General features: G+C 57.7%; 8 protein-coding genes across 8 annotated transcripts; 5 read left to right on the forward strand and 3 right to left on the reverse strand.

The window, feature by feature from the left end:
- Positions 1–2: 2 nt before the first annotated feature.
- CDEST_06358 (Putative PSP, proline-rich) lies at positions 3–2,403 on the reverse strand. The gene is made up of 2 exons (XM_062922517.1): positions 2,083–2,403; positions 3–2,020 (listed from the first exon to the last, which is right to left on the reverse strand). Exons 1-2 carry the CDS (start codon positions 2,155–2,157, stop codon positions 281–283), a joined length of 1,815 nt encoding a protein of 604 aa, XP_062778568.1. The 5' UTR covers positions 2,158–2,403; the 3' UTR covers positions 3–280.
- A 417-nt stretch (positions 2,404–2,820) lies between these two features.
- CDEST_06359 (Putative sugar phosphate transporter domain-containing protein) lies at positions 2,821–5,415 on the forward strand. The gene is made up of 2 exons (XM_062922518.1): positions 2,821–3,587; positions 3,644–5,415. The coding sequence occupies exons 1-2, from the start codon at positions 3,156–3,158 to the stop codon at positions 4,913–4,915; spliced, it is 1,704 nt and encodes a 567-aa protein (XP_062778569.1). The 5' UTR covers positions 2,821–3,155; the 3' UTR covers positions 4,916–5,415.
- A 1-nt stretch (position 5,416) lies between these two features.
- CDEST_06360 (Putative origin recognition complex, subunit 5, P-loop containing nucleoside triphosphate hydrolase) lies at positions 5,417–7,206 on the reverse strand (the record flags this gene model as incomplete). Its single annotated transcript, XM_062922519.1, has 3 exons — positions 5,417–6,400; positions 6,474–6,872; positions 6,949–7,206. 3 exons carry the CDS (start codon positions 7,204–7,206, stop codon positions 5,420–5,422), a joined length of 1,638 nt encoding a protein of 545 aa, XP_062778570.1. The 3' UTR covers positions 5,417–5,419.
- A 458-nt stretch (positions 7,207–7,664) lies between these two features.
- Positions 7,665–10,137, forward strand: CDEST_06361 (Putative zn(2)Cys(6) fungal-type DNA-binding domain-containing protein). Its single transcript, XM_062922520.1, has one exon. The coding sequence runs from the start codon at positions 8,348–8,350 to the stop codon at positions 9,926–9,928; it is 1,581 nt and encodes a 526-aa protein (XP_062778571.1). The 5' UTR covers positions 7,665–8,347; the 3' UTR covers positions 9,929–10,137.
- Positions 10,138–11,134: 997 nt separating this feature from the next.
- Positions 11,135–12,606, forward strand: CDEST_06362 (Putative HNH nuclease; the record flags this gene model as incomplete). Its single annotated transcript, XM_062922521.1, has 1 exon — positions 11,135–12,606. The coding sequence occupies one exon, from the start codon at positions 11,135–11,137 to the stop codon at positions 12,458–12,460; it is 1,326 nt and encodes a 441-aa protein (XP_062778572.1). The 3' UTR covers positions 12,461–12,606.
- A 474-nt stretch (positions 12,607–13,080) lies between these two features.
- Positions 13,081–19,836, reverse strand: CDEST_06363 (Putative AMP-dependent synthetase/ligase domain, Condensation domain, AMP-binding, ANL; the record flags this gene model as incomplete). The annotated part of the gene is made up of 3 exons (XM_062922522.1): positions 19,737–19,836; positions 18,530–19,660; positions 13,081–18,438 (listed from the first exon to the last, which is right to left on the reverse strand). The coding sequence occupies exons 2-3, from the start codon at positions 18,998–19,000 to the stop codon at positions 13,081–13,083; spliced, it is 5,829 nt and encodes a 1,942-aa protein (XP_062778573.1). The 5' UTR covers positions 19,001–19,660; positions 19,737–19,836.
- A 940-nt stretch (positions 19,837–20,776) lies between these two features.
- On the forward strand, positions 20,777–22,241 carry CDEST_06364 (Putative GNAT domain, acyl-CoA N-acyltransferase). Its single transcript, XM_062922523.1, has 2 exons — positions 20,777–21,513; positions 21,635–22,241. Exons 1-2 carry the CDS (start codon positions 21,129–21,131, stop codon positions 21,937–21,939), a joined length of 690 nt encoding a protein of 229 aa, XP_062778574.1. The 5' UTR covers positions 20,777–21,128; the 3' UTR covers positions 21,940–22,241.
- Positions 22,242–23,567: 1,326 nt separating this feature from the next.
- Positions 23,568–25,814, forward strand: CDEST_06365 (Putative AMP-dependent synthetase/ligase domain, AMP-binding, AMP-binding enzyme domain, ANL). Its single transcript, XM_062922524.1, has 4 exons — positions 23,568–24,120; positions 24,178–24,454; positions 24,508–25,214; positions 25,278–25,814. The coding sequence occupies exons 1-4, from the start codon at positions 23,724–23,726 to the stop codon at positions 25,622–25,624; spliced, it is 1,728 nt and encodes a 575-aa protein (XP_062778575.1). The 5' UTR covers positions 23,568–23,723; the 3' UTR covers positions 25,625–25,814.
- Positions 25,815–26,066: the final 252 nt, after the last annotated feature.

Below are 26,066 nucleotides of genomic sequence, written 5' to 3' on the forward strand. Positions count from 1 at the left end.
ACATTGAAAGGTTTATATCAGCGCTGACGAAGCGGATTTGGACGCGTCCGGAGAGACAACAATGCAAGACTTGGAGACAACCCTCAACTTGCAGACATTTTTTAAAAAAATCTTGGATGCCAGCCTAGCGCCGCTGCCATAATGCGTAGGTAGGTAGGGAAGTAGAGAAAATAAAAAAAACATCAGACTTCAGAGCATTCGCCAGTTCACCAGAAAATCATACCATTACATAGAGAGCCAAGAGAGTGGACAGGTTGGGTAAGCTTCCATCGCTGTGTCTCTAAAACCTGTACTTGCTCTGCTTCTTTTTCTCGTCGTTGCGCTTCTCGTCCACCTTTTGCCTCTTCCTCGACTCCTGCGCAATCATTTCCGACAGGTCCTCCTCGTACGCCCACTTGGCGCCAATGCCCTCCTCACGCTTGCCCTCCTCGAACCGGCGTCGCAACTCGTCCTTGCTAATACCGTCGTGGCTCTGCAGCGCGTCCGGGTCGAGCGCGACGTCGACGTCGCCGGGCTTCTTGCGCTTGCGACTGTCGTCCTCCTGGCCGAGGACCGGCACGTTGCCGGCGCCTTTTTGCTGGTTGAGATCGTACACCCTGTCGCTGCCGAAGAAACCCTCGGTGCGCTGCTGTCGCTCGGGGATGACCTGGTACGCGGAGCGAGGGTGCGAGCTCTCCTCTGTATCGAAGCCGCGCCTCTGCTTCCGCAGGTCCATCTCGCCCGCCACGGAGGTCTCGACGCCCTGGCCGGGGTAGTCTGTCGGTACGGACGAGACCATGCCGCCCGAGGTCTCGATACCGCTCGGTGTCGCAAGACCGCCGGGGACGTCCGCGTCTTCCTCCTCTTCATTTTCTGATTCGTCTTCCGATTCCTCCTCTTCAGACTCCTCGTCGCGGGGCTGGAGCTCACCCCAGAGCGTCTTCTCCACGGGTTCACCGGTACCCAGGGGTTGGGCAACTGGAGGCGCCACCTGCGCGCCGGCCTGGTTTGTGAGACCGAAGACATCACCGCCGTAGAGGGGTCGGTTGAACTCGTCGACGGGAGGCTTGCCCCAGCCACCGGGGTGAAATCCCCACGACCCGCCTGGTGGCGGCGGCGCGTTGAGTCCGGGAATTTTCATAGTGGGATATGATGGAGGGGGGCCGAAACGTTGCTGGTTGATGAGCCACGGCGGGGGGGCGCCTGGGGGCATGCCCAGAGCCTCCTTTGTAGCTTCGGTCAGCTCACCTGGTCTGAAGTGCTGGAAATCAACCTCGCTTTCTTTGCCCTCATAGTAGACCTCGCCGAACCGCGTCAGCTCGGGCTTGGTTTGGAAACGGAAGAATGCGTCGTAGAGTTTCTGATAGTCGATGTCCAGCTTGCCCATCTTGGGGGCAACGCGCTCGCGCTGCTTCTGCTTCAGTGACTGTTGTTCTTGCTTCTCCAAGACAGCATCACGCATTTCCGTGATACCCGTCTCGGCAATGAACTTTGGTAGCCGGAAGGGCGGCTTCTCGATACCTCGCTTCGAAGACAGGTATTCTCTCTTGAGCTGCCAGTGACCGGGAACCGGAACCACGTTCCTCTGAGCCTTGATCTGCACGAGCAGTCGCGGATCCGAAGACGATGTGTCCTGCCACTCGACCACGTCGGGGATCTTGACCAGCGCCTTGAGCTCCGCAATAGAGAGCTTGTTGAGCTGCTTCCGCTTCTTCTTGGAGAGCTTGGTCTGTCCCGTGGCCTCCTCGTCCTCGCTAGGAATGTCGTCGTCGTCCCATATCACCTCGCCCTGATTACCGGCATTGGCCTCTTTCGCCACTTCGTCCTCGTCTAATGAGACCCCAAACTTTGAGAAAATGTCCTTGAACGCGGCAAATCTCTCGTCGTCGAGGTCGACGTCGTCTTCGGCCGGGCCATCGGCCACACCATTGACGCTTGTTCTGGCGTCATTCTTAACTTCGAGCTCTTCGCCAGCCTTTTCTTGGGTGTCGGCCTCCTCAGGCTTCTTCTCGTCATTGGGCTCGGGGGTTTTCGACGCGGTCTGGTTGCTCTCCAATGTCAGTTTCGCTCACGCGCACAACAAACACTACTCAAGAAACGCACCTCTACCTGTGTCTTCTTCAGCTCCTTCTTCTTCGCCCTCCGCATTTGGTTCTTCGTCATCTTTGGGGCCGCCATCTTGGATCGAAATGCGCTGTTGATCGGAAGGCGTTTGGTGTGGCTTGGGTAACAACGTAGCAGATCAGTCCGCTTATAATAAATCGTCTCGGGTCTCGGCGAGGGCGCATGCTTTGAGGGGACCGCAAAACAAGAATTCACCTGCGAGGCGCACGGCGGAGGAGGACAGAAACAGATCACGATAAGATGGGCAGGTTGTATGTGGGAGAGGGAGGGTGTATCGATGGGCTAGCAGCCTTGAGGCGACTGGCGATGCGACGACGACCGCGCCAAACTTTTGGAGGCTGATTAAAATGGGTCTTTGATTTTACAAGCCTGTAAGAGACCGGCCTGACCAGCGAGTGGCTGCGGTACGGGAAGCTTGGACCCGCCTCGACGCTAGCCTGCCGGTCCACGTTGTAGTCTCTCGGAGGACGGCACTACGGATAATCCAGCCAGCTGCACCAGACCACCCGTCCGCGCCGTGCAGCTGCCAGCCCATTGTGCCGGTGTTGCCCGCGGCTTTACAGATACTTGGTTTACCTATGCCGATGTGGGCACCGTGGGGGGCGTTGCCGCGTTTCTGCCCCTGGCTATGCAGGGATTCGCTCAGCCAGCCACTGAAAACTAGCCATTCCCAGGCGCTGATGCAGCACCGTGGGATTTCCGATTGATTGAGAAGAGGACAGCTCCCCTACCTGTCTAAGATTACGGATGCCGCCCTGGCTCGAGACTTTTCTATGCGAACGACGACGCCTGAATGACCATCATCAGAGCGCGGTCCCATCCGATATCGACTTTCCACAAAGCCTGAATAATGCTTGACCTCATCCAGCTCTAAGTTTCTCGTGCATTGTTGCCGCAAAAAGTCACTCGTTTGCAATCCAAGGGGGAAAGGTCCAAGGTGCTACGCAGAAAGTACTAAACTTGCGCCATCTACCCAGTACCATTACGCATTATCAGTACCTTTATCTTGATACCAGAATCTGTCCCCGCCAAATTTCCCCGGTGTTCGCGTCATGCCTCACTCCACCACCTCCGGCTCTACGATACAAACCTCTTCGGTCAATCGATCGCAGTACTCACCAAGATCGCACAGCGACACCGACAACCTCTCTGCCAACGGCGGCATGGAGAAGTTTCCCGATCACATCGACTCCTACCTCACCAACGGCTCAAGGGCCACAAGCCCTGCAAAGACGAACGGCTATGCGCTCCCAGGCGCGACCACAGGCGGCGACCGCTGGCAGCCTCGAAAGGAAAGTCTTCAGGGTCGTGGGGTAAGATGGGGAGGAGCAGCAGGCCAGTCGCCGGCAACACGGCACGGCCACGGCAGGCAGAAGAGTCTGGGCGATGCCATTCACAACATCCGGACGAGAGGTGGAAGCGTTGGCCAAAACGCTCATGAAATAGCCGATGCGCTGCGAGCTCCAGTCTCTCCCAAACTGATTGTAAGTGCATTGCGCGCAGCTTTGTGACTATGTTGACGCTGACGATCGCATCGCAGGCGCTCTGTGTTCTGTGGTACACCTCGTCTGCCCTGACCAACACTTCCTCAAAATCCATCCTGACGGCGTTTGACAAACCCGCGACCCTCACCCTCATTCAGTTCGCTTTCGTAGCGACTTACTGTATTCTATTCGCCTGGCTCGCCAACATCTTCCCAAGCCTCAGGACTACGATACCAGCCCTTAAGCATGGTATCCGCTACCCGTCCCGCGACGTCATCACGACCACTTTGCCTCTTGCCGCATTCCAGATCTTCGGCCATTTGTTAAGCTCGACAGCGACGTCAAAGATACCCGTCTCGCTCGTCCACACAATCAAGGGTCTCTCTCCCTTGTTCACGGTTCTGGCCTACCGGCTGGTGTTCAACATTCGGTATTCGATCAACACCTATTTGTCGCTGGTTCCCTTGACTCTCGGGGTTATGCTAGCTTGCTCCGGCAAGCACAACAAGTACAGCGGCGAGCTTTTGGGCATTCTGTACGCTCTTCTAGCCACCATCATCTTCGTGACGCAGAATATCTTCTCTAAACGTCTCTTCAACGAAGCTGCCAAGGCCGAAGCCGAAGGTCAATCCGCGAGGTCACAAAAGCTCGACAAGCTGAACCTGCTCTGCTATTCCTCGGGTATGGCCTTCATCCTGACGGTACCCATCTGGTTCTGGAGCGAGGGCACCGGGATAATCGGCGATGTCCTCCACGATGGAGCAGTCGACCTGAATGAGAAAGCGGGATCCTTTGACCACGGCCGCTTGACCATTGAGTTTATATTCAACGGCACCTTCCATTTCGGACAGAACATTTTGGCCTTTGTCCTCTTGTCGCTGGTTTCGCCAGTAACATACTCCGTTGCAAGTCTGATCAAGCGTGTTTTCGTCATTGTCATCGCAATCATCTGGTTCCGGAACCAGACGACACCTCTCCAGGGGGTCGGCATCTTGCTGACCTTTGTTGGCCTTTACCTCTACGACCGAACTCACGACCGGGACAAAGCGGATCGCAAGGCCAAGATGATGGAGATCAAGGAGGAGCCTCTCCTGCCCCTGAACACCAAGGAAGCATTCAGCGCAAGCCAGAATGCGCCGGTCTTTGAGAGCCCCATGGTCTCGGCCGGCCCGTTCCAGTCCTTCAGCAACGGACCTTCGCCTCGAAGGAGCGAAGATTCAAAAAAGTCGGATGGTCCTAGCAACGGCCGAGCTCGCGGCGCGAGTAACGCTGCCTGGCTTGCACCGGGCACAAAGCAGGAAGACACATGGCGGTTTGGGGATCGGTAATCGGGTACATGTACAACTTGTCTTTTGGGGGGCGATGGTTTGTAGGGATTTCAAATGTACGATTCATGATCAGCGCCACCCTGGTTTGGCGACTATGGATGGATGAAACCTATGTCTTTGCTTGTTATGCGTGTCATCTGTCTTTAAGCTAACTGTGATGGAAGAAGTAGTGTAAGGAGGGGAAAAAGGAGAGGCCCCCCTCCACCGGGCACTATATCTAGACACAAGTGGAGGGGTAATGTCGAGAAGGTAGATGTGAAAGACTTGGGCATTCGGTTGGGGATAAAAGAAGCGGGTCTCGGCTTCATGGTCTAGTGGTAATTAAAACACGACCGACTGTATCGGATGGGTCACAACTAGGTTTTCTGGGACATCAACTACAGGCAAACGTTGAGAAAGTTGGGAAAGGGTATTGATTCGCCTAGGACCTTCTTCATGTAATGTAATCATGAGAAACTTCGCCCAGCATCTAACGTAGCACATTGTGTCCCAATGCTCCCTGCCCTAGTCAACAAGCCATTCCTCCACCTCGATACCGAGGCTTCTCCCTACGCCCCTGATGACGTCCCATCCCACATTGATCCTCCACTTGCCGCCCCGATCCATCGGATCACCTGCCATGCCGACCTTCATCAGCAATCGCAAGCTCGCAAGGGTCGAGATCGCCATGCCGACGTCCCCGTCGACCACGCTCCCGACGGCGAGCCCGTCGTCGGCGGCCCATTCGCACCGTAGGGCCGCGAAGATGGCGAGCATGCGCTCGAGGACGAAAGCGTGCGCGCCGAGCAACTTGCGCGAGATCTTTTTGTGTTTGCTGGGGCGGCCCCGTTTCGGCGCCACGAAACCCCCGCCGCGACGCTTGCGTCGACCGTGGTGGTAGGTCGAGAAGAGCACCAGATCATGCTTGGCGGCATTGTGCGACGCCAGGTACGCCGCCAGTAGCAACAGTCGCGTCGTGGTGGGCAGGAGCGTCGTTAGGTCGGCAGTGGCGGTGCTCATGGCCTGCTGCGCCGTCGCGTGCTTCGATGGCGTCCCGGCGGGCCCCGGGCCATGGCCGTTAACGGCGGTCGCCGACGAGGCCGCGCCGGGCTTGACGAAAACGATGCTCGGGTTCAAGAGGCTCTCATCCTGGAAGTGAACGCGCGAGGCGATGAGGAGCTTGGAGAATTCGCGCGGGCCGTGGGTGCGCGCGAGTATAGGTGCGGTGAAGCGCGGCCAAAGGGCCTCGCAGCTGTGGCGGCACGAGGGCAGCGTACGGGAGGCCGATGTCGTGAGGGCATCGCAGACGGCGCCGCAGAAGCGGCTCCAGAGGAAGTTTGTGTCGTCCTGTGTGGTCGTCGGGGTCGGCGGCGGCGGGGTGGCGGAGAGAATCTTGACGAATTCCTGTTTGGTGTAATTTGGGAACTGGATATGCTGCGCGAAGGAGGTGCGGAGGAAGCCCGGCGGAGGGGCGGTGACGATGAAGACGCAAGTCAGGCAGGGTATCTAGGTGAAGAGGAGAAAGTAAGCGTTCAAGAGTTCGCAGTAGCAGGAATTGGGTTGGAAATGTGTGACTGACTACTTCGGATAGTCTTGCTAGAGCAGTGAGGAGGGTTGGGGGAGCGTCTCGCTGGCGGTCGACTGCGTCAAAGACGAGGACAAGGCGCCAGCCCTCGGGACGTTGAGTATACTTGAGCATCTTGCACAGCTCAACCATCAGCTGCGCCAGAGTCTCGCATTTCTTGGGTGGCGCCTCCCATTGTATGGCATCCACTACGGAGGCGACGGTCCGCTCGAACAGGTGCCGGCCTGTGATGCATTGTATGGAGTTGATGACAGCGAACTTGAGAGACGGTTCGGGTTCTGGCTCCTTGTCGGAGGCTTTGGAGAGGGTTTGCAGGAGGGCCTCGACGACGGTGGACTTGCCGGTGGCCTCGGTGCCGTAGACGACAAGGTTCCGACAAGGCGCTGCTGTAGGCTGGATATCCAAGTTAAAATTGGTCACCTAAAGCCAGCCAAGGGAAGGCCTTGGTGGTGAAAGGGCTCTGACTTACATGGAGGAGGGTGGCTAGAGATCGGATTTGATATTCTCGACAGGGGAATCGTTCATACAGAGGAGACAGAAGAAGCTCTTCTGGCAGCTGAAAGAGTGACGCCATTTTAATTGAGTTCGTCTTGCGCTTGTTCGGCGCTCCCAAGCGGCGAAAGCTAATGTCAAATCCTTCGGGAGGGAACTCAGCGTCGGCCGAGAATAGGATTGGTCCGTCGCGTGGTTTGCGCCAAGGTAGAGCCAGTGGAAGACGCGCGATCATGTGACCGTGACTGTGTGTCGCCCAGGGGGTGTGGCAGGGGTCATCATGGTGAGACTGGTGACAGCGGAGGCACGGGCGGGGAGGCAGCACTATTCGGGGGAGCTCGGGCGAAGGCCCGTGTTGGGGCCCAAGCGCCCTTGCGGCGTGCGCCGGGCCACCGCCTGTTAAACTCCACTGGGCTGAGTGAGTGCTGACCACGCCCACTTGCTGATCTCTCTCACACACCCGACTCTCGAGTCCCCAGTTCAAACAAACATACACCAAGACTGTACAGGACAACCCGCAGGAGGATGGACTGGGCGGCAAACAGGGAGAGAGGACTGCGGGTGGCGCAGCGTTTGTTTGTGTCATTGAAATGATGAGTAGGCTGCAAGAACTTGTTTGTGTCAGCAGCCTCTTCTGCGGCCGCTGTTGTCACTGTGTGCCGTCTACCGCCCTGCCATGTCCTGCTAGTGTTTGCCCGGCTTATGCACTGAGCTACAACCAACCCTTCACCCGTAGGATTCGTGCCAATGGCCCAACGGAACCGCTAGCCAACAACAACAACAGTCGACAGAGCTTGTCAGCGTATGTGGCGTCAGGGTGTCTCCCATTGCGGCCATGAACGCCAGCTTCCATGCAATAGCGATTTGAGTCACCGTCGTGAGGCCTCAAACCTTTCCCACAAGGCCAACAGCTTTTTCAAGGGCGTAACTGGTTACTGAAGCAAAGCTCGACTGACTTACACTCCTATTCAGTGCGAAGCAAAGGGGGGACGTGTCTCGAGAGAAAGGCTTCATCCGATAATCAAGCGTATCATTTCGTCAGCAACGTCACCCACTCACAGAACTTTGTTTCAACCCCCGACGACGTATCTTCCCCTGTCCGGCCGTTGTACATCGTCCCTTGACAAAAAGAGGCCCGAGCATCGTCTCCTTGTCCTCCTTACCTCCGACCTCACGCCAGTGACGGACGCAGCCATTACCACAACCAAGAGTTTTCTACCTATCTCACCCACCCTAATCACCTCACCTCACGCAACCTCACCCCGTCTCACTCATCCATTGCCATCCTTCCTTGTAGTTCTCACGTCACCGCTTTACGGCAGCTGCTGGCTCGGCAGTGAGATCAGAGAGGGCGCCCAGGGCCCTTCGATGTCACCATGACCCTAACCCCCTCCTCCGAACAATCAGACTCGGCCGTCGCCGCCGTTGCCGCTGCAAATCACATCGACGACAAGCCATACCACTCAAAACGACCTCACAAGAAGTCCCGGACGGGGTGCCGGAACTGCAAGGCCCGTAAGGTGAAATGCGACGAGTCTCGCCCGATTTGCCGTAACTGCATGCTCCGCAAGGCCGACTGTGTTTTCCCCGGACCGTCCCACTCCCACTCCGAGCCTGGCCCGGGGTCGCCATCTAGCTCCTCCGCCAGTGCCGTCTCACCCTCACGCTCGCGGTCCCATACGCCACAAGGCAGCCACGCCAGCATCGACGATGACTATAACGCCCTCGTCCTCAGAGAGCCGCTCTACATCCCTGCCGGCGACAGGGACGCCACCGACATGAAACTCCTTTGGTTCTACACCACAAACACCTTCGCGTCCTTCGCGACGCAGGCCGGGCAGGTGAAGCGGGTCGACGACATCCTCAAGATCAAGATTCCCAGCCACGCCTTCGAGAGCCCCTTCCTCATGGACTGTCTGCTCGGCACATCTGCCCTCCAGCTCCAGCATCTGAAACAGGACATCGCGCCCTCGCGCGCCCTCCGCTACCGCGCCCGCGCCTTCGAGGGCTATCGCAAGGCCATCGAGGAGGGCAAGCCCGAAACCTTCCCCGCCCTCATCGCGACCTCGTTGCTCCTGACGGCCCTGTCCTCGCAAATGTTCCGCGAAGAGGGCACCAAGGACCTCTACATCATCGACTGGATGATTGTCTGGCGCGGCATCGGTCTCATGATCGACATGGCCACGCCCCAGACCCTCTGGGACTCGGGCCTTGCCGACCTCTTTGTGCGCCCGCCTATCAACCTCGACGAGGCCGCCAAGCACATCCCCAACAACCTGCTCTTCATGATCTCCTCCATCCAACCCGGCGACCCGGATTATGACCACATCTCGACGTACTACGACACGCTTAAGTACCTCGGCTCACTCTACGCAGCGCTCGTCCATGGCTTCAATCCCGTCATGACCCTTCGCGTTGTCACGTGGTTCACTTTCATCCCCAAGGCCTTTGTCGAGCTGGGCCGTCAGAAAAGGCCTCGCGCCTTGGTCATTCTCGCCCACTACCTAATGTTTATTAAAGTCGCGCGGAACCTGTGGTGGATAGAGGGTATCGGTGACCGCGAGATCGCTGGAATCGTCCGCCATCTCGGCGAGGACTGGTACGAAGAGCTTGCCGCGCCACGCCTGGCCTTACTGCTGGATGACAGGGTCGATATCACGAGACTGATTCTCGCCGATCCCGAGTGGGATTCGCCCGTCGACGACTTCAAAGCCCCGCTACACGACGCTCGTACGGAGATGCTCACCTGGGTCGACGACAGTGGCAAACGGTACAAGGGCATGCCGCAGCGTGTCGGCGACTTACAACCAGCTGATCCCGCGCCGCGGAGGCTGCCCTGGGACGGAGATGGTCTTCATCAAGATCCGATGATGCTCTGTGCTCCGGGGAGAGAGTACGCCGAGAGAGTGCTGGAGGCGATTGACATGGGTGTTCAGGACATGGATGTTTCCAGGTGAATGTGGAGGTTGCCCCAGCCGACGATGGGTGGGGTGGGGATGCGGAAACCTGGGTCGGCTTTTGGTTGAATGGGTTGAATTCCCGGGACGGCCATTTCACGGCCTCTGATGATACCTCCTTGATGGCCACTGAGAAGTTCATGTCTGCTACGCCGAGACGGCCCATCTCGGTTCATGGCCGTGGAAGTAATGCAAGCACAAACGGATAAAGCGATACTTATATCAGTCTGAAGTGAACGGCATATACGACAGAAATCTCCAACCTCATACTATTTGCCAACTTTGATGGTTACAAATACTACAGCGGAGCCAGACTTGTGGAAAGTGTAGACTGGATGGCAATTCCAACGAATTATATGCACAAAAAACCAAAAAACAAAATTTCCCGTCAATTCAAATACAGCGCGGTAAACGTCGCGTCCACACTTGTTGCCTTGTTCACTTGTTCCACAGCAAGCAGGTGCTTCTCTTTCTTGTACTCGGCACATGATTGTGAATTGGATTGGGTTCAACTCTGGGTTGATAATCAGTCCCTTGCAGGTGGGTGCTCCAGGATATCTCTACTGTCCTGTAACCCTTAAACTTTCCATCCATAGATCTCGTACATATCAATTTTCATCTCCTTGGTCTCATGGTGCCTATCCACCAGTCAGTTGCCTTGAGCGACTGATGTATCCCCACATGGTATTCTAAGTGGTCTGCCCTGGAAAGGAAGTGAGGAATATAGCAGCATAGAGCCCATCTTCACAATAAATAACCAGCTATCAACTTAGGAGACTACATTGCTAATGTCTTACTATAGCCGTTGATTCCATCCGGCATCTCTCAACTAATCCTCGGCAAGGTTTATCAAAAGGATCTAGTCATAGTTAGTAAAGTAAGTGTTCTTTCTATTTTCTTTAGAAAGTTCCCTAGATGGTTTATTAGATGGCATCTTGGATGATATCTTGGATGATATCTCGGGGTCATGCTGTCCTGCAACCTTGACAGCCTGGTTCATTACCGAAGCAGACCCCGCATTCTACCTCCGACTCGCTAACAGCTAAAGTCAAAAAGCCATACTACCGGCTATCAGCAAGAACGGAATTATCGCCCTCAGCGACCTTTTGGTCAGATTCCTCAAACGGAAGTATTCGACTACCAAACCGCAGCAACGAGACTTTCAGACTCTGCGATTTTTTCTTGAGGTCTAACGTCAGACGAAACATGGGACGCGATATCGATTATTTCGGAGAAAATTTAGTCGAGCGTCTTGGACTCATACGACGAATTCGCAAAATGTGTCTCGCCAAGAACACAGAGACCAATGAACGAGATCGTGGGACGCTCAGCCAGGCAACTCTATGGTCGCTGCTGCTAATTATTGACATGACGCGACTTCGAAAGATCGCGAGTGACTTGGAGGAGGACGGTGATGCGAAGGAAGATACTCTGTTCCGCCTTCCTGAAGTTGCTGATGGTGTACAAGAAATGGTCTGGTATTGTAAACCACATGCTCCCAATTCCTTTCAGTTTTTCTATCTTTTGATTAATCGATATCTAGTCACCAAAGGGCCGATTTTCGAGTTGGGGGACGAAGAAATGATCAACCGGAACGCGAGCTTGGCGCGAGCGGCATGTCAGCGATTGGTAGACATCTCAACAGCCAGATATCGGTTGCTAACGATCCGGCAGGTTCTTGAACGAGACGGCATGCATTGTGTCTTGACTGGCCACAATAATCCTGAAGTGTGCCATATCTGGCCCTTTTGGGCTGTGAACCGGAAGGACCAAGCCGACGATTCACTCAAGGCATTGGCTTTGGTATTCGGAATGGAACGCATCCTTGAACTCAGAGAAAAGCTTGCCGACAAAGAATCCAACACCGTCGAAAAGCCCGGCAACATGATCACTCTCAGCGGAGAGCTTCAACGACTCTGGGAAGAGGATTTCCTCGCCCTTGAACCTATCGGGCCTGTCTTCAAACCGGCGCATGTCCCGACCACTTCAAGCACCGGAGAGGAAGGTACTGCTAAAGAGACATCGACCCCGGCAAATCGTGCCAAAAACGATCCCAAAGAAGGCCTCCGGGAGAAAGCTTCGGATAGGTTGATGGAGAAGAAGAAGGAACGTGATGCGGAACGCGAGATCATGCACATCGAAGGTGTTAAGCTTCGGTTTCATTGGCTCAAACGAACCACTCACGAGTCCATGTACAGCATCCTTGGTCCCGATGCCGAGTTGAACCCGCGGAAGATGTGGAAAGATTGGGAGGATAATATCGTGGTTCACGACGTTGACGGCCGGCCCCTCGAGAACGGCCATGTTCTCGGGATTTTCCCAACAAGCCAAGCCGAAGCCCCCGATATGGAAATTCTGCGCCTTCGGTGGGATGTCCTCCGGATGCATGCCCTGACTGGAGGTGCTGACCCGGTGCTGTACGCACCCGATGACGATTATGAAGATGGGCGGAGGGTCTCGGTCGATCGACCCAAGAAGGTGCGTGCTCTTGAAGCTCTGAAGGACAACCAAACCGAGGCCAACAACCACTGAGAACGGACGAAGACAGCCCAAGTTTCGACGCTTCCTTTCATCTTACCCTCGTTTTATTGGCATTTCGTCTCTGCTTCTGTCGTCCTGACATTCCAGTCTCTCATGGGACCATCAATCAGACTAGGAGACATGAGAATAGAAGAACTGGGCTTCGCATGAGCAGCAGTCAAACAGTAGAATAACAAGAAAGTAATTCATGACCTTGTCCAGCCACTTTGATTAAGGCTTAGCCTGCGAAAGTGAAGCGAATATTTTGACATTCTTTATTCAATCTACGGATCGCTTGAGTGGGCTTGTCTGGTAGAACATATAGTTATCTGCGTAGCGTCCACAGCGTTGAAACCCGATTGCGTCCCATGTTTCCCCTCCGTCTCGTCGCCCCCTTGTTGCGTTCAGTCGTCATAATGTCTCTTAGTTCCGCCGAAAAGTGAGAAGTCCAGAGAAGTCCAAGTCACTGCGTTTATTCAAACGAGCAAAACTCCAGGCAAACAATAAACAAGCTTACAAACCGTCCGGTTCCTCCCTTTCAATCCGAACCACTCGTCATCCAAACGGCACCCTTGTCAAGGGTGACAGACACGCAAAGACCCTAAAGCCAACCTCGCTACCTTTAGATGCCCTCACTGTTCAAACAACGACGCTCGAGGGTTCCCCAAGAGGACCTTGAACGTCGTCTCGATCTCGTCCAGCAGGTCGTTGGCGTGCCCCTTCCACGACTCGAACGTCACGATCTCGATCGTCAGCTTGTCGCCCTGCGGGAACGCCTGGATCTTCCACTCCCGCAGCGGCTCCTGGTGCGGGTAGATGGTCTCCATCCTGCTGCTCGCCGTCTCGAAGCCGAGGCTCTCGACGTGCTCGACGTCCTGGTGGACCACCGTGTCGAACCAGTCCGTCTCGGCGGGCCAGTGCGGGGCGCAGAGCCGCTTGATCTCGGGCAGGCCGACGCCCTCGTGCGCCGAGCTGGCGATGTGCTGGTTCTGCACGAGGTTGAGCAGGTCCAGCACCGTCCAGTCGTCCTCGAACCGGACCCGGACCGGCACGTACTGCCAGCAGGGGCCGACGACCATGTCGGCATTGGGGAAGTCAATGTTGCGGCCGCTGACGACCTCGCCAAAGGTCACGTCCCGCGTCCCCTGCATCCTCGCCAGGGTCAGCGCCCACGCCGCCGTCGGGAGCGTGGCGATGGTGACGTCCTTGGAGCGGGTCGAGATGTCGAACGTCCGGTCGACGGCGTAGTGCTGCCTCTCCGTCACGGGGGTGTCGGGCTTCAGAACGTTGATCGAGGACCCCTCGAGCAGCTCTCTCCAGTACTCGACGCTCTGCGGCACGTTGGACTTGACGACGTGCCCGACGAACGAGGAGAAGGGCAGCGACCTGGGCACGGGCTTGCCCTCGTGCAGCGCCGAGAGCTGGTGCAGCATGATGGGCAGGCAGATCTCGTCGTACTGTGCGTGCGACACGCGGAACACGAGCGCCGACCGGCCGTTGCTGCTGTGCACGAAGAACCACTTGACGAAGACGGAGCCGAGCGGCATGCGCGTCTGGACGTCGAGGTTGCAGAGGTCTTTGACGAAGGCCTCGACGTCGCCGTCGATCTCGTGCTCCGTGACGGGCGTCTTGACGTCCTCGAGGACGACGCTGAGACACGTGCCGTCGTGCTGCACAAAGACGGACCGGAGCACCTCGTTGAGCGAGACGAGCTCCTGGCAGCTCTGGAAGAGGCGGGGCCGGTCGACGTCGCTCTCGAAGTACATGGCCTCGTAGCGTGCCGAGAAGCGCGGGATGTCGATGGTCCCCTTGACGGCGACCTCCTGCAGCGGCCTGGCGGGGAACGCGTCGACGATGTTCCACGTCGGGTCGGCCAGCAGGGGCCGCAGCGTTTCGGCCGGGGTGGCACCAAAGTTTCCCAGGAGCTCGAAGGGCGCCAGAGCTTGTGCGGTGTCCTGCGAGCCTTGTTGCGTCGGCTCCGAGTCCTGCAAGACGCTGGCCATGTCGTATAGCGTCCTCTTGGTGAAGACTTGGTTGACGGTGAGTGTGAGACCGGCCAGCCGGGCCTCGGAAACGAGCTTCATGGCACCGATGGAGTCGCCGCCGAGACGGAAGAAGCTGTCGTTAAGACCAATATCGCTCTCGGGGAGCCTGAGGACGCGGCTCCAGAGAGTCCGCAGGCGGCGTTGCTTGGCGGACGTGGCAGAGATGCGTTTCGCGGGAGCTTTGCTGGCCGTGTTGGTCTTCTGAACGAGATCGCTCTTCTTGCCGGTGATCTGAACGGATCCATCCGCGTTGAACTTGGCCAGACGGTCCGTCTTGTAGAACTTGCCGACCTCCTCTTTGCTCGTCGCCGCCCACGAAGGCTGCTCAACAGTAGAAAGAGACAACTCCGCCTTGCTGACAATCACGAGCTCGCCAACGACTCCCAGAGGCGCGAGGCTTCCAGGGTCAGTCGGGTTAACGATCCACACGGCCTCGGCTTCGGGGTACTCCCCAAGGACACACTTCACGCTTTCGGTACTCAAACGAGATACCTCGGCCTGGTCCTCCTGCGTCAGGTACGCAATATCGCCAAGCGGCGTATCGGTAAGCTGGGAGAGCTTCTGGGCTACCTGGGAGAACTGGGCGAGAGCCCTTTCCATCAGCGGCTTCTGGACCGTCTTGGAGTCGAACGAGGCCATGACCAGGAATCCCTTGGGGTCGGTGGAGCAGACGAGCATGAGGGCGTAGGTGTTGAACTTGAGAGCCTCCTCGGCGGCCTCGGCATCGCCGGCGGGAACCAGGCGGTTCGCAGGGTACTTGTTGAACTCCTCTTGGTCGAAATCATCGGCGCTCGGGTGAAGGACGAGACCGGTTCTTAGCTCGCAGGCCTCGAGGGCGTCGGGGCTGAGACGACGGATGTGTTGGAGACCGGTGTGTTCGTAGGGAATCTGCTGGATGGTCTGATCCTGGATGTCTTGGAGGTAGTCGCTGACGGTAGTCTCGCCGTTGACCTGGAGGCGGAAGGGCACCGTCGTGATCATCGGACCCTCAATCTCCTCGGTGCCTCTGATGGGAGCATTGCGTCCCGTAAGAGTCTCGCCAAAGACGACGTCGGGTGATGAGGAGTAGTGAGACGCAACGTACGCCCATGCACCGCGGATGACGGTGGCGACGGTCGTGTTGGACGCCGGCCGGCCGCTCAGAGGCACGTAGACCTCCAGAAGCGAGTCGGCTTGCGTCTGGTATCCCTCGTACGGCAGGGCCGGAAATTGAGGGCCGTTGGCACCCTGGAGCTGATCGCGCCAGTACGTCTCGGCGGCGGCGCGGTCAATGCTGCCGAGGTATTTGATGAAGTCCTTAAACTCGGCGGCCCGCTCGACTCTGACGCCGTCGAAGGCCTTGTTGACCTTGTCGACGATTAGGGGCATGCACCAGCCGTCGTAGAGGGCGTGGTGCATGGTTAGCACGAACTGCACCTTGCCCGTCTCCTTTTCGGTGACGAGGGCATACCGGACGAGGGGTCGTCCCAAATCCATGCCTTCCTCTCGGTCCTTCACAAGGTAGCCCTGGAGGTCGTCGCCAATGTGCCAGGCGATCTCCTCCTTGACCACGACCTGAGCAAGACCTCGGCCGGGGACCTGGACGATTCTGGTGCGGAGGATGGCGCAGTCTGCGGCGGCGACATCGAAGGCGTTGCGCAGCTTGTCTGCTGTCGCGGAGTCGGCGAGGTCAACGACTCTCTGCGCGACGTAGGCCTCCTTGACCTTGGCAGAAAGAGCCATCAGACCCTCCTGGAGAGGCGTGCAGGGGTAGATGTCCTCGATCGCAGACTCGTCGATGCCGCAGAGCTTGGCCGACTCTGCGCGCGCCTCCTCGGGGGTCCAACCATCCTCGAGGAGAGAAAAGGGGGTGACGGCGGCCTCGTCCTCCTTGGATACCTTGGTCGCGTTCTGGGCCATGTCCTTGAGCGTAGGGAAGTTGAAGATGCTCGCCACCGTCAAGGCGATGCCCTCCTCTCTGGCAGCAGCGACGAGCTTCATGGCACGAAGGGAATCGCCGCCGAGGGCGAAGAAGCTGTCGTGCAGGCCGATGCTGGCCTCGCCGCCCAGAACCTTGGTCCACACCTGCTGCAACGCCTTCTCCATCTCCGTCTCGGGCTCGTTCTTCTCGGTGGGGGCCACGCGCAGACGGGCGACCTGTTCACGAGACATGGAGCCTCCGAGCTCGCGCAGGCGCTTGCGGTCGATCTTGCCAGAGACCAGGGACGGCATCTTGCGGAGCGGGATGTAGGCGGAGGGGACCATGTAGCGGGGGATCTCGGCACCCAGGGAGATGTCGATCTCGGCGATGGCCTGGCTGAACTCGGGCGAGAAGATTGTGACATCGTCTTCCGCGTCGGGGTTCACGACGGGGTTTTGCTCGACGACGAAGGCGACGAGGGTGGGCTCGCTGCCGCCGGGCTTGATGACCTCGGCCACGATCTTGACGCCAGAGGGCATCTTTCCCCTGAGGTGATGCTCGACTTCGGCCAGCTCGATTCTCTGGCCGCGGAGCTTGACCTGCTGGTCCTTGCGGCCGACGAAGGCGATGGACCCTGTGCCGTCGGGGTCGTAACGGACCAGATCCCCCGTCTTGTAGAGGCGGCCGTGTCTGCCGCGGGCGGGGCCGCCACCGGCGAGGAGCCAGGCGGGGTCCTCGATGAAGACCTCGTCGGTTTTGGCCTTGTCGTTGAGGTACCCGAGACCGACGACGGGCCCCTCGATGAGAAGCTCGCCGACGGCTCCGACGGGCATGAGACGCTCGTGGTCATCGGGATCGACGATCCAGGTGAGACCGCCGCAGCCCTTGCCGATGTTAGTCGAGGTGCTGCTGACGTTGCTGTTGATGGTGCAGCCGACGGTGCACTCGGACGGGCCGTAGGCAATGATGACGCTCGTCGTCTTGCTCCACGTCGAGGCGTCGCCCGCCGAGACGGCCTCGCCGCCCAGGCCGAGGACTTCCAGGGAAGGGATGACGTCCGGGTCCAGTACACGGGCGACGGAGGGGGTCATGTGCGCCATGTTGCACTTGGAGTTGCGGATGGCGCCGCTCAGGTCGTTCATGCGGTCCTCGTCCGAAGGGATGCAAAGGCAGCCACCCGCGGCGAGGGTGCAGAGCATGCAGTCAATGGCAACGTCGAAGGCGTACGATGCGAAGTCGAAGCAGCGGGAGTGCGCGCGGTAGCCGACGGCCCAGCCACGGGGGACGGCGCCGCTGGTGAAGTTTTCGTGGGAGACCATAACTCCCTTGGGCTTACCCGTGCTGCCGGACGTGAATTGGATGTAAAGGGGGGAGGATGGCGGGATGTAGGGCAGCTCAGGGGCGAACTCGAGGGTATCTTGGTTGAGGGTCTCGTCGGAGGCGACGACGAGGACTCCCTCGGGGGCGATGCGCCGACCGAGCTCGCTCTGCCTCTGGGAAGTCACGATGATGGTGGCGCCGGTCTGCTCGACGATGGTGCGCAGACGGGCCTCGGGCTGGCTGGGGTCGGTGAGCGCGAAGGCGGCGCCAGCCTTCATGACGGCCAGGAGCGCCACGGTCGTCCACCGCGACTTCTCGAAGCACATGGGCACCGTGGAGCCGACCTTGACTCCCCGGTGCACGAGATGGCGCGCGAGGCGGGTCGACAGACGCTCCACGTCGCCGTAGGTGAAGTTCCCGTCCCAGGACTCGACGGCCGGCCGGTCGGGACCGTTGCTGGCCACCTCAGCGATGATGTCCTGCATGCATCTCTGCATGTTCTCCGGCAGCTCGGCATTCCACGTCCACAGCTGCTCGAGGTCCTTGGTGGTGGGACCGATCGTGTCCGAGATCTGGCGGTATGGGTTTTGGAGGATTGCGGTGAGGATCTCGACGAAGGAGTCGAGTTGAAAGGCGGCGTGACGGTACGACAGAACGGCGCGGTCCCACTGGGCATTGATGAGTATCTGCCCTTCGTTGATCGTTGTCTCGATCTGATATGTCCACTGGCGCAAGGGGTTATCAGCATACTGAACAAAAAGTGAAGAGCGTCAAAAGGAAGCAACTGGGGGACGGGCTATGATTGGATCTACGTACATCGCGAGATCTCTTGGATGGCGTCTTCTCTAATTTGCCCTGAGAGGGAGGTGCTCCATTGTTGAAGTATATTACGGGAACCGGTTGCGCGTCACTGTCGAGCTCTCTCTCGCCCAGGTTCTTGATGACCTCCAGGGCCTCGGATATGGAGTCGCTGTTCTTGAAGGGCGCCTCGCTTAGACTCAGACTATTGTGAGTTGCGGACGACGGCTGCTGGCCGCCTCGCGTCCTGAACCCCCAGTTTACGCGGCTCAGGCCGTCATCGTTATTGCGGTAGAGTACAAGCAGCCAGGCGAGGAGCAGCTCGTGTTTGAAGTCGCTCACGCCACCGGCCTCGGTCCGGGGCGTCACGGCAACGGTTCTCGTCGAAGAAGGGTCGACGGCGGTGCCGTTGGTCAAGCCGTCTGCGCCGTCGGCATGGCCATTCTCTTGGTAGGCGGTTCCGCCGCCTTCGGTGTCCCGCAAATGCATCGTTTACTTTGTGTGTACCTCTCGATCGAGGTTGAGAGGGCTTGTGGTGGGGGGAGGAGTAACGAGCGTTATGATGTAGGGCGAGGTTGAGCTTGCAGCATTTCACGCGCCAACAGTACAGGACAAGACGATGGCTTCCTCTGCTCCGTTCCTGGGATGTGAAAGATGTTTGGAATTTTGACCGACGAGAGGATCAGCCGGGCAGTGTGGAGAGAGCTACACCCTTTCGTGCAGCAAGACGGCCTCTCCGTCTTGCGAAGCGCAAGAGTCTCTTATGTGCAACTCTGCAACTCTGCAGCTCTTTCGGGCCGTATCCTTGCATGGCAGCCAGGACAGACTTCCCGACTCTGCTAGATCGACGAACCCCATCCATCCATGGGCCATGCATGGCTGGTGCCGCGGCCGAGCGGCCTGCCTCGCAGACCGAGCCGATGTTCCTGCGGAGGGAAAGCGGAGGAGGCTTGTGAAGGACACGCGCGGATTTTGGGCCAGGCCCGTTTCTGTGACGAAGGACGAATGCGAGGCACAACGGTGCAAGGCCCCTAATCCATGAAGCCCGTCCGGGTGGGTATAGCAGGATCGTGTGCGAATAGTCGGCGCGAACAAACGTAAGGACTGAGTCGCCATGCAGAGCCGGTACGGATACTATCTAATACACTACTACCGCAAGTCAGTGAGTGAGAGATGGATGGCACTTTAGCGAGAGGGACGTCAGATGCGAAAGAGCTGAGCACACCCTCGCGGTACCAATGAGGCAAGAGTTTCATGACGGGTCCGTTGGTCCCTTGGACTAAGGCGCCATCTCATCATACGTTTTGTAGGGGGTGAAAGTGAAGAGAGAAGGAGGAAAAGAGGTAGGGGGGGGGGCGTGTGAAGATGTGGTGGGCCACATGCTATGCTGCAGGGTACTAACCGGTACCTGACCATTACTGAACCGGGGGGGGGGGGGGGGGGGGGGGGGGGCGCGAAGAATTGGATCAGAACGGATCTGATTACCTAGGGGCGCCAAGGAGGGGCGTCCGCTTGTGGGCCGGAGGCAAGCCCGGCGGGAGGGGGAGGGAGCGGCCGGGGGCAAACGCCGGACATGGCCGTTCTTCTGCAACAGAAATTCCCTCCTTCCATTTCGCACAGTACAGGTGACTGGAAGACACACATACAGGTACACACAAAGGACATAAAAGCCCATCAAACATCGCGGATCTGATAACTTTAACGCACCGTCGCACCTACCGTTCCTCCGAGTCGTGTGACCGGCCGCCTCTGTCGTGACCACTAGCACAAGGATATCTTGGCGTATCTAGATGCAAGTATTCGTAGTGTAACATGACTGATGGCTCCGGGTCGGATGTGGGGGGGCAGAAGATGCGAAAGTGGAGGGAATCAGTGGTCCCTCCTGTTTGCTCTGCTCTGCTTTGCTTCAGCCCCCCCCCCCCCCCCCCCCCCCGAACCGGCTCCTCGCAAGTCGCAACTTGCTGCAAGATGGGTGCAACGGTTCTGCGTCATCCAGTCAGCGCTCGTGAACCGTGGAGAAGAAGAGGCGCTGGTTTCTTGCCATTCCTACTGCGGCATTTCCTCAAACCCCCAGTATTATTCTGAACTGCCGCGTCAACCCTGGAGGCTTTCGGGTGAAACCAGGGCTCGGCGCTCGAGTCCACAATCTAGTAGTCCGTCCATCTCGTTGAGTCGTCGTGGGACGCTTCGCTCCAGCCGCTGAGGGTGGAAAAGTCTTCAAGCGTGATCCAGGCTAAATACCCATAGCGATCGCACTATGATCGGAAATCGAGGTTGGAGAGGGTCGACGACGTTTTACTTTGTGGAATCCCCGACGTCCGCCCTTGTATTGCCAAAACAACGCACACGCTTTCTCTCTCTCACCTAGCCCGTTCATTCGCCTTTGCCAAAGAAAGAAGAAGAAAGGGAGAAGAATAGAAGAAGAAGAAGAGAAAAAAGAGTCCGATCCGAAGCGACCCTCCACATCGGAACCAATCTCAGATTTCACAGCCGCACGCACGCGCGCTCTGCACGAGAACGCCCAGGTCAAAAGTCGGACCATACAGACCAGAACACACAACAACCGACACGTCGCCAATTCTTGCCTTTCCCTTCTCGGCTCCCGCCAGACGCCGCCATGGGCCTCACCGTCCTACCCGCTTTAATCCCCGACATCCCCAAGGTATACGATGCCTACTTTGGGGCTTTCAAGGGGTCGGTGATCCTCGACATCCTCTTTCCCACGGGCATTGACGAGGCCTTCCGCGAGGGGCACACAAAGCACACTGTCGACTACTGGCACAAGACGAACACTCAATACACCATCAAGTGCGTCGACGCCGAGACGGGGGAGATCGTCGGCATGGCCCTGTGGGATGTCTTCCTCAAGGAGCGTACTCCGGAAGAATACCAGAGTCCCGGCGCCGTCTGGCTCCAGGGTGAACAGAGAGCCAGGGCTGACGAGTTGATCACCCCTCTCAATGAAGCCAAAGAAAAGATTTGGGGCGGCCGAAGATACGTTTGTGAGTGGATCCCGTGAACACCTCTGTCCTCGTCCCCCCCCCCCCCCCTTTGCGCCCCGAGGGATCTTGTGTGTGCCCCAGTCGCTGATGACTCATGTGTTTCGTTTCCCCCTCGGAACAGACTGTCATATTATTGCAGTGAAGCCTGAACACCAAAGACGAGGTGCCGGCGCTCTTTTGACAAAATGGGGTCTCGACATGGCCGAGCTGGCGGGGCTTCCCGTCTACCTCGAGTCGTCCGAGGAGGCTTTCGCACTTTACAAGCGGCTGGGTTTTGAGGTGCTCAAGGAAAAGATTGTGCACCGCGCAGGGCTGGTTGGCGCCGAAAAGGATGTCGAAGTCCCTCTGATGGTGAAAATGCCATCCGCCGCCAAGGGCCTGGGTTTTGAGGAGTGGCGTGCTCGAGGATACCCGCCTTTCGAGTGAGCGCGTGGCTGGACCGGCTGCGAAGCCGGCAGTGTGAACGAATTCCTGTTACCACAAGGTAGAGAGAGGGTAGAGAGGCATTAAGATTTCAGGCGCCATGATTCTGGAAGCGCCAAGGTGAGGCGAAGCTGCAAGGCAGTCTGAAGAAAGCAAAGTCATCTGTGCCTGGACACCTGCATGGCTTCCCTCTTGGCCTTGAATGTACACTATTTGACAACAACGCAGCCATTCCCTTGCTTCTTGCTTGCATGAAGATCAGGGTGTCCTGGAGGCTGGCCGAGAGACGCGAGAGGAATGAGCTAAAAGGGAAAGAGGGGGGCTCGTGGGGCCATGGAGAGAAATGGGAGGTGGGTGTGAGTGCAGCCAGCGGATGGCATGATGGGCGTGAGAAAATGGGGACGAAGTACCGGTACGGGAGGCCTGTTGACCCTTGGCAAAATACCTAGGTACAGTAGCGTATGTATCTAGGTGTTCGGTTGATGGGGATGGGCAATGCAACCTGACGTCTTTGGTAAAAGCGAAACGGTGTCGATCCACGGGTGGGAGCGGAATTGAGGGAAAGGTCGGCGGGGAGAAGCGACTTCGGAGGGTGTGAAGCAAGGCGATGAACCATGGCAGCGAGCGGTGCGCTGGAGACAATGCGGAAGGAGGTCGGAAGGAGGTGAGAAAATTTTGCATGCTGAAGAAGCAAAAATGCTCCTTTCCGTAATCTTATCTGATCCAGAGATTTGATTGATTAGATCAATGGCCCTAACCTATCCGACGACGCAGCGGGGGGTCTAGGTGGGTTCTTTGATCTGTGCCTACGGGGCCGTTCCATTTTCTCAGTGGCTACTGGGTGGGGCGACAGGGGCGGGAGAAGGAGCTGCAAACGCCATTGACCAGTTTGGGGACCGACCTTCCTCGAGTCTTTGTCCACTTCCAATGCAATCACACATGTCAAGAGAAGAGAACCCTCAAGTCCGACATGCCTTGATGATACCCACCCACCCAAGCGTTCGATCCATCGCCATCGCCATCGCCATCGCCGTTCTACTTCCCACATCCCACACCATACACTAGTCCATGGTCAGCGCTACACGACGTAGTATTGCACTCCCTGACACAAATGACCACGAGATTTATGGCTATGTCCCATCTATCTAACATACTCACTTAGTCGCTCTGGCTGATGCGTGCAAATCTCCTGCCATGACGAGGGTGGCTCTGCAATTGTTCGCAAAAGCCCCCCCTTCTACGGATACATGGTCCACGGCTCGCTCGACTTGGCATGAAGCAACTGCCAGTTCGGTCTAGCCCGCCGCTGACTGCATGCCTTGACTAAGGTCCCCAAAGAAACCCTGCTAAGGTTCTGCGCCGTACATGTGCACCGAGTCCGCAACTTCCCGCGGTGTGGCGCCCGACTTGGGAGCCAGCAGCGCCAGATTCTACCATGCTTGCAGGCTTGCCCAGCCAGGCCAGCCCGGCCGGGGGTTGAGGAGAACTCGCTTGCCTCTCGCTGGATCCAGACGATCCCCGAAAGACGTTCCTCGGTGACGCAGATGCAGGACCCGGGATATGGGGAGTGGGGGGGGGGGGGTTCTGCCGTATGGAACCAGGCCAGCTATTTCTGCCATGCGGCCCGAGAGGATGGGCAGTGTCGTACGAAGATCGTGAAGACAGTATTCTACTTGCCATAGACAACCACAACGAAGACAACAACCGACAGACTGCGTTTTTGGTATCCCTTTCAAGCCCGTGCTCCCTGTCAGTCCTGCCAGTATCCAAACTCGTCTGTCGACACAATGGCGGTAGAACCATCATCGATCCCGGCTTCTGAGCCCTTCGCCCCGGCGCAGAGACTGTCCATCCTCCACGGCCCCCGTGACCCCCCTCTGGTTGATCTCAGCCTGGGAGAGCTTCTGGAGCTCCAGACCTACCAGCACGGCACAAAGGAATGCTTGGTCATTCCATGGACCGGTGCACGATGGACGTACAACGAGCTGAACCAGCAGAGCTTGCTGCTCGCCCAAGCACTGTTGAAGATGGGCATCAAGTCTGGCGACAGAGTGGGCGTCATGGCCGGCAACTGCGAGCAATACGCGGCCATCTTCTTCGCCGTGGCGAGAATCGGCGCCATCCTCGTCATCTTGAACAACACGTACACGCCCAGCGAGGCCATGTACGCTGTTGATTTCTCAGGTGGGCTTTTGTTGCAGCTGTAGGCAGGACCCGAGCTAATGTGTTTTGTGTTGATAGAATGCAAGGTCCTGTTCACGACCAAGCAGATCGGCAGGCTCGACAACACAAGGTTCTTGACCCAATTGGCAAATAAGGTCAACCGGCCCAAGGTTATCATGATCAGGGGCGACACGAGCGGATACCAGACATACGACGAACTCATCAAGTCAAGCTCAAGGCAGAGCCCGAGAGAGCTTCATCTCGCCATGAGCAAGGTGGTTCCGCACCAGGTCTGCAACCTTCAGTTTACCAGCGGCACTACTGGTCGTCCCAAGGCTGCCATGCTCACTCACCAGTAAGTTTGCCCAAATCACTTGCTGGATCGTATGTCCCTGACATTGGCTCTAGCAACGTCGTCAACAACGCCCGCTTCATTGGTGACCGCATGCGCCTGAGCCCCGAGGACGTGCTCTGCTGCCCCCCTCCGCTGTTCCACTGCTTCGGCCTCGTCCTCGGTCTCCTGTCAGTCATCACACACGGTGCCAAGATTGTCTACCCGGCCGAGGTTTTCGACACAAAGGCGACGCTGAAGGCCATTCTCGAGGAGGATTGCACAGCGCTTCACGGCGTGCCCGCCATGTTTGACTCCCTGTTTCAGGCGGCGCCCGACGACTTTAGATCTTCAAAGATCCGCACCGGTATCGTTGCCGGCGCCCCAGTACCCCGGTACTTGATGGAGTTGATGGTCAACCGTCTCGGCATGCGGGAGTTTACCAGCAGCTACGGACTCACCGAGGCCTCGCCCACGTGCTTCAACGCCTTCACGGATGACGCTCTGGGCAAGAGACTGACGACTGTGGGTACGCTCATGCCCCACGCGTCGGCCAAGATTGTCGATAGAGACGGCAACATCGTGCCCATGGGCCAGCGCGGCGAGCTGTGCATGGCCGGCTACCAGCTGCAAGCCGGTTACTGGAACAACTCGGAGAAGACCAACGAGGTCATGGTCCGTGATGCCGCCGGTGTCTTGTGGCTCCACACTGGTGACGAGGCCGTCTTCGACGACGACGGCTACTGCTCAATCACAGGACGTTTCAAGGACATAATCATCCGAGGTAAGCCATAGAGCAGAGTCCCTCACCGATTTCCCTTCGCCCACTGACATATCCTCCCCCCAGGCGGTGAGAACATCTACCCCCTGGAGATCGAGGAGCGCTTGATGGCCCACCCGTCCATCTCGCAAGCCATCGTCGTCGGCCTCAAGGACGAGCATTACGGCGAAGTAGTCGGCGCCTTTGTGCAGCGGGCCGAGAACTCGGAGAAGCCGACGTTCCAGGAGCTCAAGGACTGGGTGCGCGAGCGCCTCGGCGGGCACAAGAGCCCGGCGCACATCTTCTGGCTCGGCGAGGATGGCGTGCCAGCCAACGTGCCGCTGACAGGCAGCGGCAAGGTGCGCAAGTTCGAGATGGCAAAAGTCGGCGACGAGCTCCTCAAGAAGAGCAGGACCGTCTCTGCCAAGTTGTGATTCCACGCCTGGTTTGATACGAGACGAGACGAGGCGCGTGTAAGTGTTGAGAGCGATACCATGCGAAAAGTTTTTTGATGTTTCTTGTTTTTTGTTTCCTGTTGTTTGTTGTTTCTCGCCGTGGCAATCGCGACTGCCTGGTTTTTGAATTGGCTGCATAGGTTTAGACGTGTCGTTGAACAGAGTTTTTGATCGCCAGAATATGTGCAAACCCTTTTCTCACTTGGTGGAAAGTCTATTGCCGTCGCATTCGGTGTCCCACTTTCTCCGGATTGCAGATGCCACGCGTTTGCCTGGTCGCAAACCGCACTTGTCCGAGGTTATGCTTAATCGTGTGTGTGTTGGTGGTCTTGGCGCTACCGCGAGTGCGTGATGAGTAATGCACAAAGATTTCTTCAAGGTTTGCAACGTGCAGCAGGTGAGGCCAAATTCAACTGCAGTC

The sequence above is a fragment of the Colletotrichum destructivum genome, chromosome 4 (genome assembly GCF_034447905.1).
Source record: "Colletotrichum destructivum chromosome 4, complete sequence".
Taxonomy (NCBI): domain Eukaryota; kingdom Fungi; phylum Ascomycota; class Sordariomycetes; order Glomerellales; family Glomerellaceae; genus Colletotrichum; species Colletotrichum destructivum.